The sequence below is a fragment of the Puntigrus tetrazona genome, chromosome 23, assembly GCF_018831695.1.
Source record: "Puntigrus tetrazona isolate hp1 chromosome 23, ASM1883169v1, whole genome shotgun sequence".
In the NCBI taxonomy this organism is placed as follows: Eukaryota; Metazoa; Chordata; class Actinopteri; order Cypriniformes; family Cyprinidae; genus Puntigrus; species Puntigrus tetrazona.
Window position 1 is genome coordinate 11,924,765 of NC_056721.1, and position 15,940 is coordinate 11,940,704.

General features: G+C 39.4%; 3 protein-coding genes across 4 annotated transcripts; all 3 read right to left on the reverse strand.

Moving 5' to 3' along the window:
- Positions 1 to 180: 180 nt before the first annotated feature.
- Positions 181 to 8,349, reverse strand: tktb (transketolase b). Its single transcript, XM_043224773.1, has 14 exons — positions 8,085 to 8,349; positions 5,393 to 5,510; positions 5,180 to 5,293; positions 4,334 to 4,431; positions 4,014 to 4,205; positions 3,646 to 3,773; positions 3,356 to 3,552; positions 3,096 to 3,260; positions 2,250 to 2,406; positions 2,013 to 2,143; positions 1,823 to 1,906; positions 1,518 to 1,614; positions 1,172 to 1,291; positions 181 to 991 (listed from the first exon to the last, which is right to left on the reverse strand). The coding sequence occupies exons 1-14, from the start codon at positions 8,186 to 8,188 to the stop codon at positions 819 to 821; spliced, it is 1,878 nt and encodes a 625-aa protein (XP_043080708.1). The 5' UTR covers positions 8,189 to 8,349; the 3' UTR covers positions 181 to 818.
- Positions 8,350 to 9,562: 1,213 nt separating this feature from the next.
- Positions 9,563 to 11,847, reverse strand: lrrc23 (leucine rich repeat containing 23). Of its 2 annotated transcripts, none has more exons than XM_043224067.1 (7): positions 11,463 to 11,847; positions 11,084 to 11,193; positions 10,706 to 10,968; positions 10,330 to 10,460; positions 10,102 to 10,238; positions 9,785 to 9,983; positions 9,563 to 9,671 (listed from the first exon to the last, which is right to left on the reverse strand). In XM_043224067.1, the coding sequence occupies exons 1-7, from the start codon at positions 11,583 to 11,585 to the stop codon at positions 9,630 to 9,632; spliced, it is 1,005 nt and encodes a 334-aa protein (XP_043080002.1). In that variant the 5' UTR covers positions 11,586 to 11,847; the 3' UTR covers positions 9,563 to 9,629. The 2 variants fall into 2 exon arrangements, with proteins under 2 accessions (XP_043080002.1, XP_043080001.1); XM_043224066.1 differs by having other exon boundaries at positions 11,415 to 11,847.
- Positions 11,848 to 12,071: 224 nt separating this feature from the next.
- Positions 12,072 to 15,580, reverse strand: si:dkey-32e6.3. Its single transcript, XM_043224064.1, has 5 exons — positions 14,977 to 15,580; positions 13,748 to 14,142; positions 13,512 to 13,672; positions 13,303 to 13,435; positions 12,072 to 13,218 (listed from the first exon to the last, which is right to left on the reverse strand). The coding sequence occupies exons 1-5, from the start codon at positions 15,233 to 15,235 to the stop codon at positions 13,048 to 13,050; spliced, it is 1,119 nt and encodes a 372-aa protein (XP_043079999.1). The 5' UTR covers positions 15,236 to 15,580; the 3' UTR covers positions 12,072 to 13,047.
- Between the last annotated feature and the right edge of the window lie 360 nt (positions 15,581 to 15,940).

Here is a 15,940-nt window from a genome sequence, read left to right on the forward strand (position 1 = left end):
CTAGCAGAATTACATAGAATGCAAAAAAAAAATAAAAGTATATATATTTCTATTATATTTTCCTGTCAAGTAGAAACAGCGCTGCTCACCATCTGTTATAGCACAAAATTATGAGCAAGGTCATTTATATACACATTAAAACTGACCAATTCATTGATAAAAAGCAACACTACAGACACATTGGATGGGCAGTTCAATTTATTCACACATTACATCAAATTCAGTGAAAAATGTTTAGACAATGATAGTGAGGGTGTTGTAACATGACATACACTTCGTCAGATCACCAAAACCAAATAGTTAATGTACTAACTTAGCAAATTGGTTGGCCAGTAGCTTATGCAACAGCAGTAAATAAAAACAAGAGATACTTTTATACTTTGTTACTCCCTGAAAGCACCATTACGGCTATCATCAAATGCATCATGATACTGACTTTGTAATAATTACAGGAAGCATACAGCCAAAAGGATGAAATGACTTAATATGAAATGGTCATTGTTGTAAATGATATTCAGAAAAGTGCAAACGCAATGCAACTTTAAATCTAATTCACACTTCCAAGCCTTTAAAAACTACTAATGCAGCATTTAAGGTTTTCAAGAAGTCAAAATTGATGATGATTCAAAGAGAAAACACACCAAAGCTATGGCTGACACTAGTGACTATAGTGCACAAGTTAGAGTATTTCCACAAACTATGAAGTTAGGTATATCTGTGAGCTTCTGGAATGATAAGGATGTGTGGTGAGCTTGGTCTTTAGGATCTGGGTTAGGAGTGGCGAAAGACGAAGGGGGTTTAGGGTGGTTCAAAGAGTTTTAGTTTGCAAAAGTACGCCTGACGGCAGCAACGATACATTTGGCACTGATGCCAAACATGTCCAGAAGCTCCTGCGGCTTGCCGCTCTGAGGCACACGGCTCACGGCTAGCCGGTGCACCACAATGCCAGGCTCTTCACCCACTGCAGACAGGACGGCCTCGCCCAGACCACCTACAATGAGAGCAGAGGAACCAACGTAAAATACCTCTCAGAGCACAAGATGGAAAAAAAAAAAAAAACCCCAACACTAAAGAAAGCAAAAGAAAACAGGAAGGGGGAAAAAAAAAGCTAGTCTTCCCCTTTAATCTTGAAAGCATTTCACTGAAGATAAAAACTAAAATAACAGCTCACCCTCTTTGTAGTGGTCCTCTACAGTGATCACCCTTCCTCCCGTGGCACGAGCACTTGCCACAATAGTGGAGGCATCCAGGGGCTTAACAGTAAATGGGTCGATAACCCGAATGTTCACACCTGGGAAAAATATGTACTGGTTTTTAAACGCTAATTTGCAAGATTTTTAAGAAAGAGTTGTCCTTTCTTCGACAAAAAACAATAAATTATATAAACAATTGCATTTAATATCTATAACAGATATAATTCAGTACACAAGTTAATGTTTTTATTCTTTAAAGTGAAACTGAGGCACAGTAGTAATGTAGGGTAATCTCCCATTACAGCCAGTAGGGGCTGAACAAACCTTCTTTGGCCAGTTGGTCATGTGCTGCCAGTGCCTCATGCAGTGTTACTCCAGCTCCAATGACGGTCACCTGATCTTTGTCAGACTGCCGCACCACCTAGAGGACCGAAACAGAACTGTTAGAACAACCTTTGTGAACCAGACATTTCACAGCTGTCCAATAGGAGGCCCCATTTGCTTATGGCTTTTCTAAAAAGTTGATTGATGCTAAATTTCGCCTTCCTTGCTGTAGTTGTTTGTAACCAAATATAGAAATTATAAATTATTTAATTAAAAGTGTGTTCTGGTCTCTTTTGTCCCCTCACCTTGGCTTTGCCAACTTCAAATTTCTCTCCAGCATCATAGAGAACTGCAGTGTCAGGTCGGCTGGTACGAATAAAACAGATACCCTAAAAGCAGGAAACAGCATAAACAAAACAGAACAATGGATTAATTTTCTTGCCAAAATAATGATGACTATCTATACAAGGCCAACAAGAGGAAACAATAACACACCTTTGTATTGGCTGCAAGCTCTACAGCTCTCTCAGTAGATACTCCATCACTAGGGTAAAACACTGTGCATGTTGGGATAGCGCGGAACATCGCGAGATCCTCCAGTGCCATCTGTGAGGGGCCATCCTCACCTGGACAAAACAAGAAGTTTGGAAACATTTCAGATCCTGAAGAGATTTGACCAAGTTCAGCCCAGATAAAATGGCAAGAACCCGTGCCCACTGCACAACGCCTTACCAATGGAAACACCACAGTGTGAGCCGACCAGGTTGACATTAGACTGGGAGATCGCTGCCATACGGATGTGGTCATAGGCACGAGCAAGGAAGGCAGCAAAAGTGCTGGCGAATGAAACTGTGCGATCACGAGTAGCACAACCAATGGCCACGCTCACCTGGACATAGCATATTTAAATACAGAATTTTATTACATAAAAAAAAACAAAAAAAACAATGTACATACTATTAGTAATATACTTATACTACCATTCAAAGAGTAAATGTCAGTAAGGCTGCATTTAATTAGAAACTATAAAATGGTAATATCAAACCTTGTGTCACTAAGAATTTAGAAGGAAAAACATTTAATAAATCCTTGCTGAATAAGAATTGTTCTCCTTAACCTAAATAATTCATTTTATTATTATTATTATCATCATCGTTTATAGTAGCAATAATATTAAATGCATTGCTTAGGTTGTTGTACTAACTACTTCCTGCTGAATACTTTAAAATATTTTATAAAAAGTTATTTACTAGAATATATTGACCTCTGAATGAAAAATGTATTCTTTTTCATTGTGGGAAATTATGTCATATTGAGAAAGCACTTGGCATTAAAATGGATTAGTCAGAAAGTGAATAGTAACATAAGATTTTAACAGGGTGAGGTAAGGTAGTTACAAGGCACTGCATGTATAGCGCACCACACCTTCAACTCATCACAAAGTGCTCTACAAACACAGATTACAGGTACATTCATGCGTGACATACATGACACACACACGGTCAGTCAATATACATTTGCTTTACCATCATGACTTGTAAATTATCATTGTAACGAAACAAAAAAAAATGTACACACCATGTTCTGCTCGGCAATGAAGCATTCAATAAAGCGCTCAGGATGGGCCTTCTTGAAGATATCAGAGAAGGTTGAGTTCTTGGTGTCACCGTCCATGGCCACCACACGAGGGCTGGCATCCCCCATCCTCTTCAGGGCTACACCATACGCCTTCCTAGTGGAGATCTGGGTGGGCAAACAAAAGCAACAGCTTTATAGATTCTCCTTTTGAGGAACTACAGAAGAATCTGCTCGAAGAAAAACAAATGTCAGTTCTTAACCTTGTCTCCAATCTTGTATTCTGGAGCTGTGAGCAGCTGGATGGGGGTGAGGTCAGCTAGAGCAACTTCCTCATTGGGCAGCTGAGGGTGGATGGGCTTATTGGGTGACTGGATCTGGCTCAGAAGGTCATTAATCAGCTCTTCCGCACGGTCCTTAGGCATAGGCTTCCCATGCCAGTTATCCTGATCCTCAATGCCTGAACAAAACAACAGGTCAGACCATGAGAATGTGGACAATCATAACAGATACCATTCTTGTGCTGCTGGTCTTTCAGTACAGGATAAGTCACCTTTAAGTCCTTTGCCTTTAAACGTTTTGGCCACGATGGCAGTGGGCTTCCCTTTCGTTTGTTCAGCATGCCACAAAGCCTTGCACAGCTCCTCCACGTCATGGCCGTCAACCACGTAAGTGTTGAAGCTGAAGAAACAAATTAGTTACATGCTAGTCACTGAAAATTTGGAATAAAGAGAATGGACGTGTTGGAAGACTAGCACACTGCTTAGTAGACACTTTTTACACCTACTAAATGAAATAGTATATGAAATCATACAATGACAGGTAAAAACGATGTTTCTTTTAAAAATTGAGTGTGAATAAAATTAATCTATTCCTGTATTATACGAAATGAGCAGTACACTACCAAAGCATTAAACCCACCCAAAGGCCTGGCAGCGCTCCTTGTAGGTGTTCATGTTGTGCTGCAGTGGTGCTGCCTCACTCTGACCCAGGCGGTTCACATCAAGGATGGCCACCAGATTGTCAAGCTTGTAATAGGAGGCAAAAGCCATGGCTTCCCACACCGACCCTTCTGAACACTCACCATCTCCCAGCATGCAGTAGACACGGTAGCTAATGAGACAAGACAAACACATCCAGTTACAACACAATCAGTTGATTAGCTGAAATTAGAATTTCCTGGTCTAAAAGCAAAATCTTGTTTAGGAGCAATGGAAAAAGATGGAATTCAGATCAAGTACCTAGCTTTATCAAAGTATTTCCCAGTGTACGCTATACCGCAGGCAGCACCTAATCCTTGGCCAAGAGAACCTGTTGCCACATCCACAAATGCTAGTTTCTGAAATAAACAGCGAATTGAGGTTAATCGCATCATAAATTGTTATCCGAGTTGATACAAAGTCAGCAAGATTTTCCTCAATTTATACAATTAGAAGTGATGCACATTTAAATCAAAAGAACTAATGTTACTGAAGATTTCCATTTCAAATAAATCATGCTCTTTTGAATCCTGAAAACATTCTAAACAAATATTAATCATCATAACCATTTGAACATTGATAATAAAAATAACAACAACAAGAGGAAATCTTTAAGCACACAATGATTTCTGGAGCATCATGTGACACTAAAGACTGGAGTAAAGGCTGCTGAATTCAGCTTTGCCATTACAACAATACACTTAAAATTAGTGCCTTCAAATGAATAACCTCACACAAAATAAAAAGGTTTTTGTTTGCATGATGTGCGTTTTGTATATTTATTATGCATGTATAAATACCCACACATACTGAGTGTGTTTTGTATATTATAATTATATTCAATATACAAACCTAACATTTTTCTGAAATATACACATGCATGTGTGTGTGTGTGTATTTATATATATACGTAAATATACACAACACACACATATGAAGTAAACAAACTTTTGTGGATATAAGTGATATCAAATTGTATCATTTCACTTTAAGTAAATGCTTCCTAAGTGAGAATATAAGCCTTCTTCCAAACACTTTGAAACAATCTTACCAACCCCAAATGTTTGAAAGCTAGTGTGCATGCGGTGAAAGGGTGGTCTTACTCACAGGGGTGGGGTGTCCCTCCAGGTCAGAGTCGATCTTGCGCAGGTTTAGCAGCTCAGACTCTTTGATGAATCCAGCCTCTGCCCAGGCAGCATACAGAATGGGAGCAGCATGGCCCTGAAAACAGTAACATGAAGGATGGGACACATTTAATCCCCAAGCATTTTGAGAAAACTAAAAAGGAAGCTCATAACCACACGCAGAATGCTGGCCCACCTTAGACAAGATGAAGCGGTCATTGCTAGGGCTGCGGGGATCGCTGGCTTTGTATCGCATGGTGTGGAAGAACAGCACTGACATAAGTTCGGCAGCGCTGCAGCACGAGGTGGGGTGCCTGCAGATGGAAAGAACACATGAGTATCGTCAATCCGGCCATCAACCATTAACCATCAGCTCAAACATGCTGGATGTTAAAGACCAATCAGACATGCAGGTTATCTTTCACTTCAAAACTAGAATGTGATTGCAAACGGTACTAAAGGGCAAAAGTTGCTACTGTCATCATTGGGGTTTGAGGTGTAGTAATACACCTTATCAGAATCAATGGCTGCCAAACCAGGCACTTCATATTAGACAATGATCAGAAGGGCCTCTAATTTCGAACGGTGCAAACTCAAACCATGACACATTTCTTGCTTTTTTGTTTGAGGTACTAAGCTTACGTAACAGAACATCAACATTTTTTTTTTCTATCCCTCAAGTCACTCCAAACCTGTGTGTATTGTTTTTGGATTGAAAAGGGTCGTTCATTGTAATTACATGAGCTACTGTACTTCATTTACTATATTTGTGTTCCATGGAAGAAAAAGTCATACAGGTTAGAAATTACATGGGGGCGAGAAAGAAGAATTATTTTATTGTTTTTAATGAGTAAGTCACAAAAAAACTAAACTATGGAAGTCGGATTCCACCTGAAATTAATAATAAAAAAAAAAAAAAAAAAAAAAAAAAAAAAGGTAATTAGTATTATGACTTCTCAATTCAGATTTTTTTTAACCTTGCAATACTATTTATTTGAAATTCTCTATGCAATTCTGATAGTCACATCTTTAAAATTGTTTTATTCTGCAGCAAAAATAAAGAAATAAAACAAGTCAGCACTGGTAGCTCACAAAACATTAAGTTACAGCACGCCGTTAAAAACATACAGACGACTAAGCTCTAACTTGAACTGAGGATGCAGTACAAACTGTTAGTTTGTTCCTAAAAGTGGTTTAAAGTAACAGGATATTTGAAGTCTGTAAATCACTCATGCAATTCAGTGGTCAAAAAAAAAAAACTGTTAAAGAAAAATCCATGCAATCTTATGTTATTATTCAATACATTCCTAATTACACAATAAACAAAGCACCACTGATGAATTACCATCTTTGTCCTATACAGTGACTCACTTAGGCTGAAATAAAGAAAATGAAGAAGGGATTTAGACTCTCTACTGATCAGTTTTAGAATGAAGGATCTGATTACAAAAGGGAAGAGACAAAAGTCTGAGTTACGTTAAATACTTCCTTGTTTAAACTTCTACGCCTAATGTGATTATCTCTAAGACAAAAAAACTTTGGTATAAATCACCCAAATAGAAATGAGAAGGAACAGAAAAAAGAGGAAGTGTCATAACCATAAAACAAATAGTATCAGGTAAAAGTTTCAACACTCAGGGAAATTCCTTCACAATATTTTCAATGAATGAAAGGTTGCATGCCAGCAAGGGCGTGTGTAGAGCATTGTAACAAATTAACCCTCTGATGCATGATGTTCACTGAATAAACTAGGCATTTCCATTTTCTTTTTAATATGATTAATCCATACAATAAGGCAACTTTAAAATGTCCCCTACAAGTTTAGAAACTCCCCTCTTCGGATTCAGTTCATGTTGAGAAATGACCATCTGTGGCAATATAGCGGTCAGTCTCACAAACGAGAACTGCGGCGCAGAGATTGAGCAACGCCAAAGCAAAGCTTTACTTTCACGCAAGCTCTGTTATCGCTCCATACCTGCGCTTTTCATTTGATTTCTATCAGCCCATAACTTCGTGCCTAACAGCACTTGAACCCACAGCACGATGGGAACCACGAGACCTACAGGCCTTCACGTGACAACCTGTAGAACGAGCGTGCAGCCACGAGCTCCCAGGATAAATTAATTAGTGATGGTGAACTCCGAGTCACTTCCACGGACCGGTTCTTTTCGAGCCGCAGCGTAAATGCGTCATCACGTTGCGTCGACCCGGCGTGGTACTACGCGCTTGTTTTATTAAGTAAAATATATTGCCGTTTATGGTGTATAAATGCCGTTAAGTACGCATAAAAGTGAAAAGTCAGTATAGAATATGTATTTAAATATTAGTTCTGCAAATGCTCTTCTGTAAGCTTCATCGGTCCAGCGAGTCGAGATTTGTTCATTCTGAATCGGATCTACGAACTGGTTCATCGGCCGTTCTGAAAAGATCCGACTCAAATGAACAACTCGTTTGCGAATCTCCACAATTCGTCGCTTTCAGCACAGCACGGAGTACATTACACAGAAATAACGCTACGGTTAATTTAAAGTTCACAAATAACCGACACTTCATAATCCCACATACCAGCGCTAATTATAGGGGCGATGAAAGCTAAGCCAATTTTCACTAGTCATCGCTTGGAGGCCACGAAGGGCTAAAAAAGCTGTCAAATATGAGTGCAAAGCTACTTACTCGTTTACAATAGCTTATAAGCTAGGATGAGTCAAAACCTAATAAGTAACAACAGCGCGCCCGGCCCCCCTCGCCAAGTTCACGTGCTCTGCAGGAACGTAAAGTGAACGTTTGCACGACGCGCTTGGTAAACGTGCGGATACGGCGGCAAGTCTGTCGTTTACCAGCACAGAAAGACGTTACAAACGCGTTTCGGCAAGTGCAGAAGACGTTACCCGGAGTTTGAGGCGCATGTTTCCTTGATGGAGTGAATCCGGAGCTTGTTGGCGATGTCTTTCAGGGCCTGCAGAGTTTTCTCGTCGGGTTTGTGATAGCTCATGTTTCGGCCGTGTGTAGAAAGATGCGGTGAAATGAACGCGAGTGCTGTAACTCGGAAAAATGAACTCTTCTGATCCTACGTTAATCTGCAGCAGCGGAGCCGAGCGCGGTGTGGGACGCGGGTAGCGTGGTCTGCCGTAGCTTTTAAGCGAGGCTTTACGTCAGCTGTCAACTCATCCGATAACGCCAACCATTGGACGAAACGCTTTTCGCAACAGACCGGCAGAAGAGAGGTTGCCAGATCAGGGCAAAGACCGAAGGCAGACACGATTGCGCTGTGTTGTAATAAATCTCTCACACAAAAGATTAGGGGGAGACAGGAGTGATTTCTGTTTTCAGTTTTTTTACGCTTTAAGTCGAATCTTCATTTGCACACAACTGTTACAATGATTACATGTTTACTGTTGTCGTAAAATCACTGAAGGTGTAGCTGATTGAATCAGTGATTCGTCGAGTCATGGTGACAGTTTGGAGGAAAGAGTGCGGAAACTGATTGACCCTTTACAGCCCGCTGTATTAAAATTGTAGTTTTTTTAGTAACGTTAGTAACTATGAGCACATACAGTGATAGTACATACATTGTTTGCAGGTAATTTTGGTGTCCTATTTAAAATCCTATTTGGTAACCTATACTAAAATGTCCACATTTTTGACCCCACAAAATAAATTAAATAATACATTTTGATCACAAAACGTAACGTAACTGTTATTTATTTATTAGTCTGCCATATCATTATAAAGATATGATTGGCTTACATGATACGTAATCTGTATGGCTATATGAATAATAACATTTGCACCACGCTGCATGACACTTTGTTCAGTCTGAATAAAACATATCCAAACTTTATATAATAATAAAATAAATACATATTTAAAATATATATATATTTTATGTATTTATTTATATATATATATATATATATATATATATATATATATATATATATGTGTGTGTGTGTGTGTGTGTGTGTGTGTGTGTGTTTGACTTGTATTTCCTGTCAGACAGTTAAAAGAAAAAGGTTCTGCCCCTTTAATGTGGATGGAAATGAACAAACCAGGAAGTGACATTTCTTGTTCTTTTGGTAGAATACCAAAGTGTATGTGACATTGCAGAAAATCAAAACATAATTGGTTGTTCTCAAAGGATGTCTAAGCTCCCAATTTCTGTTGACATTCTTTCTTGTTGGCTTTTTTGTAAATTAGGTTGCAATGAGATACATTTCCTTGTTTTCTTCACAATAGGTATTAGGTTACAGTGATATGTTAGGCCTACCTTGTTATCATATCTAGTGATAAGTGCTAGACAGCATCCAGCCGCTCAAGCTATAAAGATAACATCAGGAACTACACTTCATGAAATGAAACCAAAACGTTTTATGATTGTAGACTTTACTGAATATAAAACTATATAAAAGTATATTCAATGTAGCACAGCCTGTTCAGTTGTCCTCTTGATCGTCGGCATATTCATCTTCAAAATCCTGAAAAAAATTATGTTTTTACAATTAGAATACTTTATGATGGACCTTTATTGGCCTGACTACATGAAATCAGTGAAGATAATTAACCACAGAATATGCCGCAGGTTCAGCACCTTCTCTTGGGCCTCAGACTTCTCTCCGGCTGTGATGGGATCCTTGTCCAGTCTCTCCAGCTGGGAGAGATGTGAGATCACATACAGCCTGTAATCGTCAGTCTTTGCTAAAGGGTTGTCCGAGAGCACAAGGGTCTGCAGTGTTTGCCCCACATTAACTAGAGTTCGCAAAGCCCTCATAGAAGATATAAGGTTCCCCCTTAAAGTAAGAGAGAGAGAGGGCTGTCAGACAGTGGTAATACAACTCTATTCAGTAAGAGACTATTGCTTCCTCGATTTCACAGAGACTGGGAAAATGCCAAACCTATTTCTGTTACCTAACATTAAGATATTGGAGACATTTCATGTTGGGACTGAGTCCATCTAGTGTTTCCAGCTGGTTATCTCTGAGGTGAAGACTGTTGAGACGATGGAGTCTCTCCAAACCCTCCAACCGCTTTATATTGTTTTGAGCCTAAACAGTCGGTAAAAGTGCAAGATGACAGTTTATCAGAGAAAAAAATCATACTTTTACATACTATAAACATCAATACAAGTCGTTATACCAGATACAAATGGCGTAAATTGGGGAGGTAAATGCCATCTGTAGTTTCCAAGCAATTTTCTTTTAGATCGAGAGTCACCAAATTGGTCAGACTGTGATATTCCATGCCCCGCATGCTCTGGATACCATTACCTAAAAAATATATAATGAAATGTCGGTGTTTAGTGCAGCAGATAATGCTTAACGCTGCATGGTTGTTGTCTAGAGCAGATTGCAATGCAATGTGGACAGCTCATAATTTTTTGAAACGCATATGTTAAATACAGCTGAATACACCACTCTAGATTCGCTGAACTAAACCATTTTGGTTGGTACTAGAGTAAAGAGCTTACTATCATTGTAAATGTAAAATAATCTATTAAATGGACCCAACTGACCAGTGAGATTGAGGGTTTCCAGTGCTGGACCTCCGAGGCCTTTAACATCCAACAGGCGGTTGTTGGCCAGGCTAAGCCACTGTAGGTAAGTGAGCTTGCCAAACGGCTGACCCTCAGACCTCTGAAGCAGGTTGCCATCTGCTTTCACCCACAGCAGCTGGGTGAGATCAGCCAATGGCGAGAGGTCTGATAAATGATTTGAGGAAATGTCCAAGTAGCGCAGATGGATGAAGGAGCTGAGCAAGGCCAGGTCTGTCAGACCCCTGGTTAAGAAAGTTAAAATGGTTTTGGTCAACTTATACTCATAGATACAGTGAGCGCGATTGGTAATATGTTGGAAATGATACGCATTGAAAAGAATGTTCGAGACAAGCTTACTTGTTTTTAAGGTCAAGTCTGACATATGCATGAGAGAGACCGTTTCCTGTGCGACACAATAAGGACAAGCTTTTCCCCATCATGTCCTGGGTTAGCGGACAGGGCTTTAGCTGAGGATGAAGTACAAATTATGTACAAACATGTTGTCCGTAGTCAGAAAAAACTTTGTTACAAAGTAGTTTACACACACAAGGAATGTGGCTTGAAAGTAGGCTACAGAATGTACAGCCATCTTACAATTTTATTCAGTTCATTGTACATACATATCGTATACATACACAAATATGACAAAATAAAATGCATATTTAAAACAAAAACGTATTAAACTTACTTCGTGAGTGATACGAATAGTTATTTGTTGGCCGTAAATTCGGGTTACCTGATCGTCTTGTTCTGAAATATCCTTTTCTTTTCTTTCAGTATCACTTCTCTCTCCCTGTCCTTCTTCATCCTCTTCCTCGGTCTCTGCTTTTAACACCTCGCGTTCATCAGAGTCCGACATTCTTCTTCTGTCTTACCTCGTTGATCAAGCTTTTACGACGTAAGAACGAAACGATTCAACGTTCAAACGAACCGGTTCGTTTAATCATACCACCAACACGCTAGCAAACGTTAATGAATGAACAGGGGATTCACTTCTTCAGCTTGTAGACTTGAACATGTTTACGGTCACACACCGCGCTGAATCGTGTTTATAGCCGTTGTCATAGTAACGCCGTGAGTCTCTACTACCCAGAGGCTAGAAACCGCCGTATAAACGGTGTGGTTTATGCAAAAGATTCATATTTATCTGTTAATATGTATCCATTACGTGCCCAAATTAAATGCCTATATTACAAATATGAAATAAGGTGAAAAAAAAAGCTAGAAGCGTTTTTTTGTTGTGGTATAGTAGTTCAGTTTACGTAAAACTCATTTTTGTCGGTTTTCCAAAAATAATAAGCGTATAACATAGGATAAAATGTAAGTAAGAAAAGACAAGACCAACCACGTTTGTTTAAAATATATGTAAACAAACAAACGCCAAACGACAGTACAAATAGTACTTTTGCAACTCTCCCTCAAAAAACAAAAACTAATCAATCACACAAAATATTACAAGATTGGGATTATAAATAAGGCATTAAATAACAATACACACTAAAAGCAGTAACTGTGCAATGACAGGCTTCCTTCAGTAACATATCCTCCAGTGATAGCGAGGAAATGGATTCAAAAATAGAGTGAAAAACTGCATTCCACTGAAATCAAAACACATTAGTTGTTGTTGGAAAATATGGATATGATTAGACATTGTTTTTTGCAACCAGAAGTTTTACCTCAGAACTTAAGCTAAAGAAGAAGAAGATGCAGACCCTTTAGCATGTCAATGCAACATGTGATTTAAAAAAAAACACACACAAAGTAAATGTAAAATTAATGCAAGGAACATGTTAGAAATATTAGCAAATTCTGCTTTGGTCAGTCTGAGCTTCAAATTAGTGTTAGAACAAACCCCAAAGCCTGTAGTAGCACAAATGCAAAAAAAAAAAAAAAAAAAAAAAAAGACAAAATATGTTCACAAATTCAAGTGTTTTAAATGCATCCAAAAAATGAGTAACAGTAAAATGCTACCAGACGTTCCTGAGAATACTGTTGGTAGAATCACCTTCCTTCCTTGGTTTAAATGTGCATATAACAAAATAGATCTATGAAGCAGCTGCCAATGCTTATAACCACCTACATATACTACGGCATGTGATGTTTATGCTTGTTTCATCTTCAGGGGCCCAATCTGACCCTTGATTATGATGGTAATGTATATATGGACCGCAACGTCCTTTATCAGGTGAATAAAGGGTGCCGATCAGTGAATGCAGCAGAGAATTTCACACACATTTTTCCCACATACAGTATATGCACACACCACAGGGCTGTGTTTATGCATAATTTGTGTTCCCCTGTATGACTTGAGATTGATTTGGCTATCCCTTTTGAATGTTCCCCTCATAGTTCTCCATGCAGATCTGGATGCGTCGAGTGAAATACCCAGGCTCAGAAATGGCCTTCAGCAGGTCGTTCTGTACCAGGCACAGATCATACAGCTCTGATGTGGAGGCTGTTCGAGTCTGCAAACCCTCGGGGTCCAGAAACACCTGCAAAAGTAGGCGAGCGTTCAGTGGTATGGGGAAAACATAAGGCACGGTCGATCTGAAAAAGAGAAAACATACGTCTAATACCTTAGGATGGACAATAGTGTCCTCATCGTTTTGCCGAATGTTGTCATCGATGAAGATATGCTGAACTTTGGGGTCAAAAGGGTCAATCCAGAGCGGTTTTCCTCCTAAAATGGAGTACGTGTTTCGTGCCCACCTATTAAAAAAGCAAAGGCTTGATAATGCTAAACAATACAATTACACTGTTTTCAGATTAGTAACTGGTTCCTCACCAGTCAAAGTGGTCTTGGAAGCCACCCAGACCCTCAGCAGAGCTCAGGTACTGGTAAACATGCCGCTCTCCGTCCCTTGTGGACACGTGTTCATCTCCACGAATCAGTGTTGCTCCTTTACTGCTGCACTTGATGCGTCCGGAGGTCACGTTCACCCTCAGCTGTGAGAGGAGACAGTCTCAATGAGGCTCCGTTTATCTGAGACAACACAAAACCTACTTTTCCAAAGCAAAGACCTTCAGAGCCGGGAGGTCGGGGAATAGCGGATGCGAGCCCTGTTCTACAGCGCTCTTGACGGCGTTCAGAACGCGGGGCAGATCTGTGCCGAATGTGCGGAAGAGGACGGAGAATTCCACATCCTGTGAGGCCAAGTCCTGCAGCATCTGGAAGAAGGAAGGGACGATCCAGTGATACAGCTTTCCGTCTTCTCCCTTAACAGACAGCTCTTTATCTGCAGGTAAGTCAGACGGCCATCGGAGTAGCTCTAGATGCTCCTCGAAGACCTTCCGGAACCGTTGGCCTGGACCTATGGTGGTGAAGCCTGCCACTCGGCCAAACTGAGAGTAGTATGTGACAGCGCCCTCACATGGCTGGAGGAGAGATGGTGCTTCTGACAACCACTCCCATTTACCTGAGAACAGTGAGAAGAACCATGTGACCTGAGGCTGGGTAAAGGCGCTTGAGCCATGATGCAAAAGTCTGTGCTATCATTTTAAGAGGGAACGTTTAAAAAAAAAAAAAAAAAAAAAACACTCTGTGTGTGAATAGCATTTTGTTATATTTAATATGAATATGTCCTAAGTTTTACACAAACACACATTTCTGTTTGTAATAAATTATAATAACACACACACACACACACACACACACACACACACACACACACACACACACTCATATGCAAATTGTAAAATATACATAGATAAGCAATTCCCGTTTAGTCTAATGTAGTACAAACAGCAAGATTATTTTTTCTAATAATAATTAAAAGGAAAACAAGTAAACAGCACACAAGAGAATAATGCTAGTATCGGAGTGTATATTTTTAATGATAAATAAAAGGAAAACAAGTAGAAAGAATAAAAAAAAAAAAATAGAGAATGCTAATGTTACAGGGTTAAACAATTTGGTAATAAATAAAAAGAAAAATAGAAAAATAGAAAAGAGTGAATAGAGAACGAGGGGGTAGAGAAAGAAAAGAAAACGCTTTCAAGTAAATATAAAATAAAGTAAATATAAAATAAAAGCAATAAAGTATGCTAGTGCAAAGAATCAATTCTTTTCGTAATAGATAAAAAGCAAGCAAGTTAGACAAAACAGAAAAATGAACCTCGTTAAGTAATTTTTTTAAATAAAGAAAAGCAGATATAAATATATAGGTTGCCTGTTGTCTGGAAAGCTTGCTTGAGGGTTTGTGTAGGTCTGTAGAAGTTGAAACCCCCTGAAGATAGACAAGTGGTCTTACCTTTCGCCATGCGCCCCCAGGTCACGGTGGACAGGAAGTACTCAAGAGCAGCTACAGGTCCTAGTCTCGTGACTGCGTCAGATACAAGGATCGTGTTGTTGAGATCAAAGTGAAGAACGATTCTTCTGGAAGGCCCTCTCTGAACTGAATTAGTGAGGTCTTTATAGCGATCTGTCCCGTCAGACTTCACATCACTTCTGCATCCATTAGTTTGGTTCTGATCGACACTTGTTTCGGAGATCCTCTCCGAGTTATACATAGTGCTACAATGTTTACAGGAGGATATATTTAGAACCAGTTATTCGTATATAATCTAAACGAATATACTTAAGTGTCAACGAGGATAAATGTCTCTGTCTGGTGAATCCGTCCAGATTACACGTGACCCGAGCGGATGACACACATCTCAGTCAGAGGAAAACCAGCCTGACACGTGATGCTCTTGCCGTCTATTCGTACAGACGCATTCATTGAATGCATTCGTTTAAAAGAAGACGTTTGGCTGAAAACAGCTGAGCTTTAAAACCGGCTTTTAGAATGACAGCATGACTTCCTCGTCGGTGTCAAATATCGCGAGAAAGAGCGGGGCTGCGGCGCTTTCCGTGTGAATGTGGTGAGAGCGCCACCTGCTGCTGCCTGCCGCCTTCTCCTGGCGACTATAAACACTGACCTGGACCTTCGTTGACATACCGATATTATATTTATTTAGTATGTTTATATTCGTAAGCTTAATACTATGAAACGAAGGGCCCATATTAAATATTGGGAGTATTGGGAATTGGCAGTTCAAAGGGACCAGTCCAAAAACAACCAATAATTTACTTCTCTACAGCCTATCCATAAGAAACTGTTACTATAATAAATAATACAAAAGCAAATGCAACATAAACATCATATATTGTAGTAAATAATTCACAAAAGCAGTTGTAATTTTTTTTTCCTCAGAGAAATTTAGCATTATGTT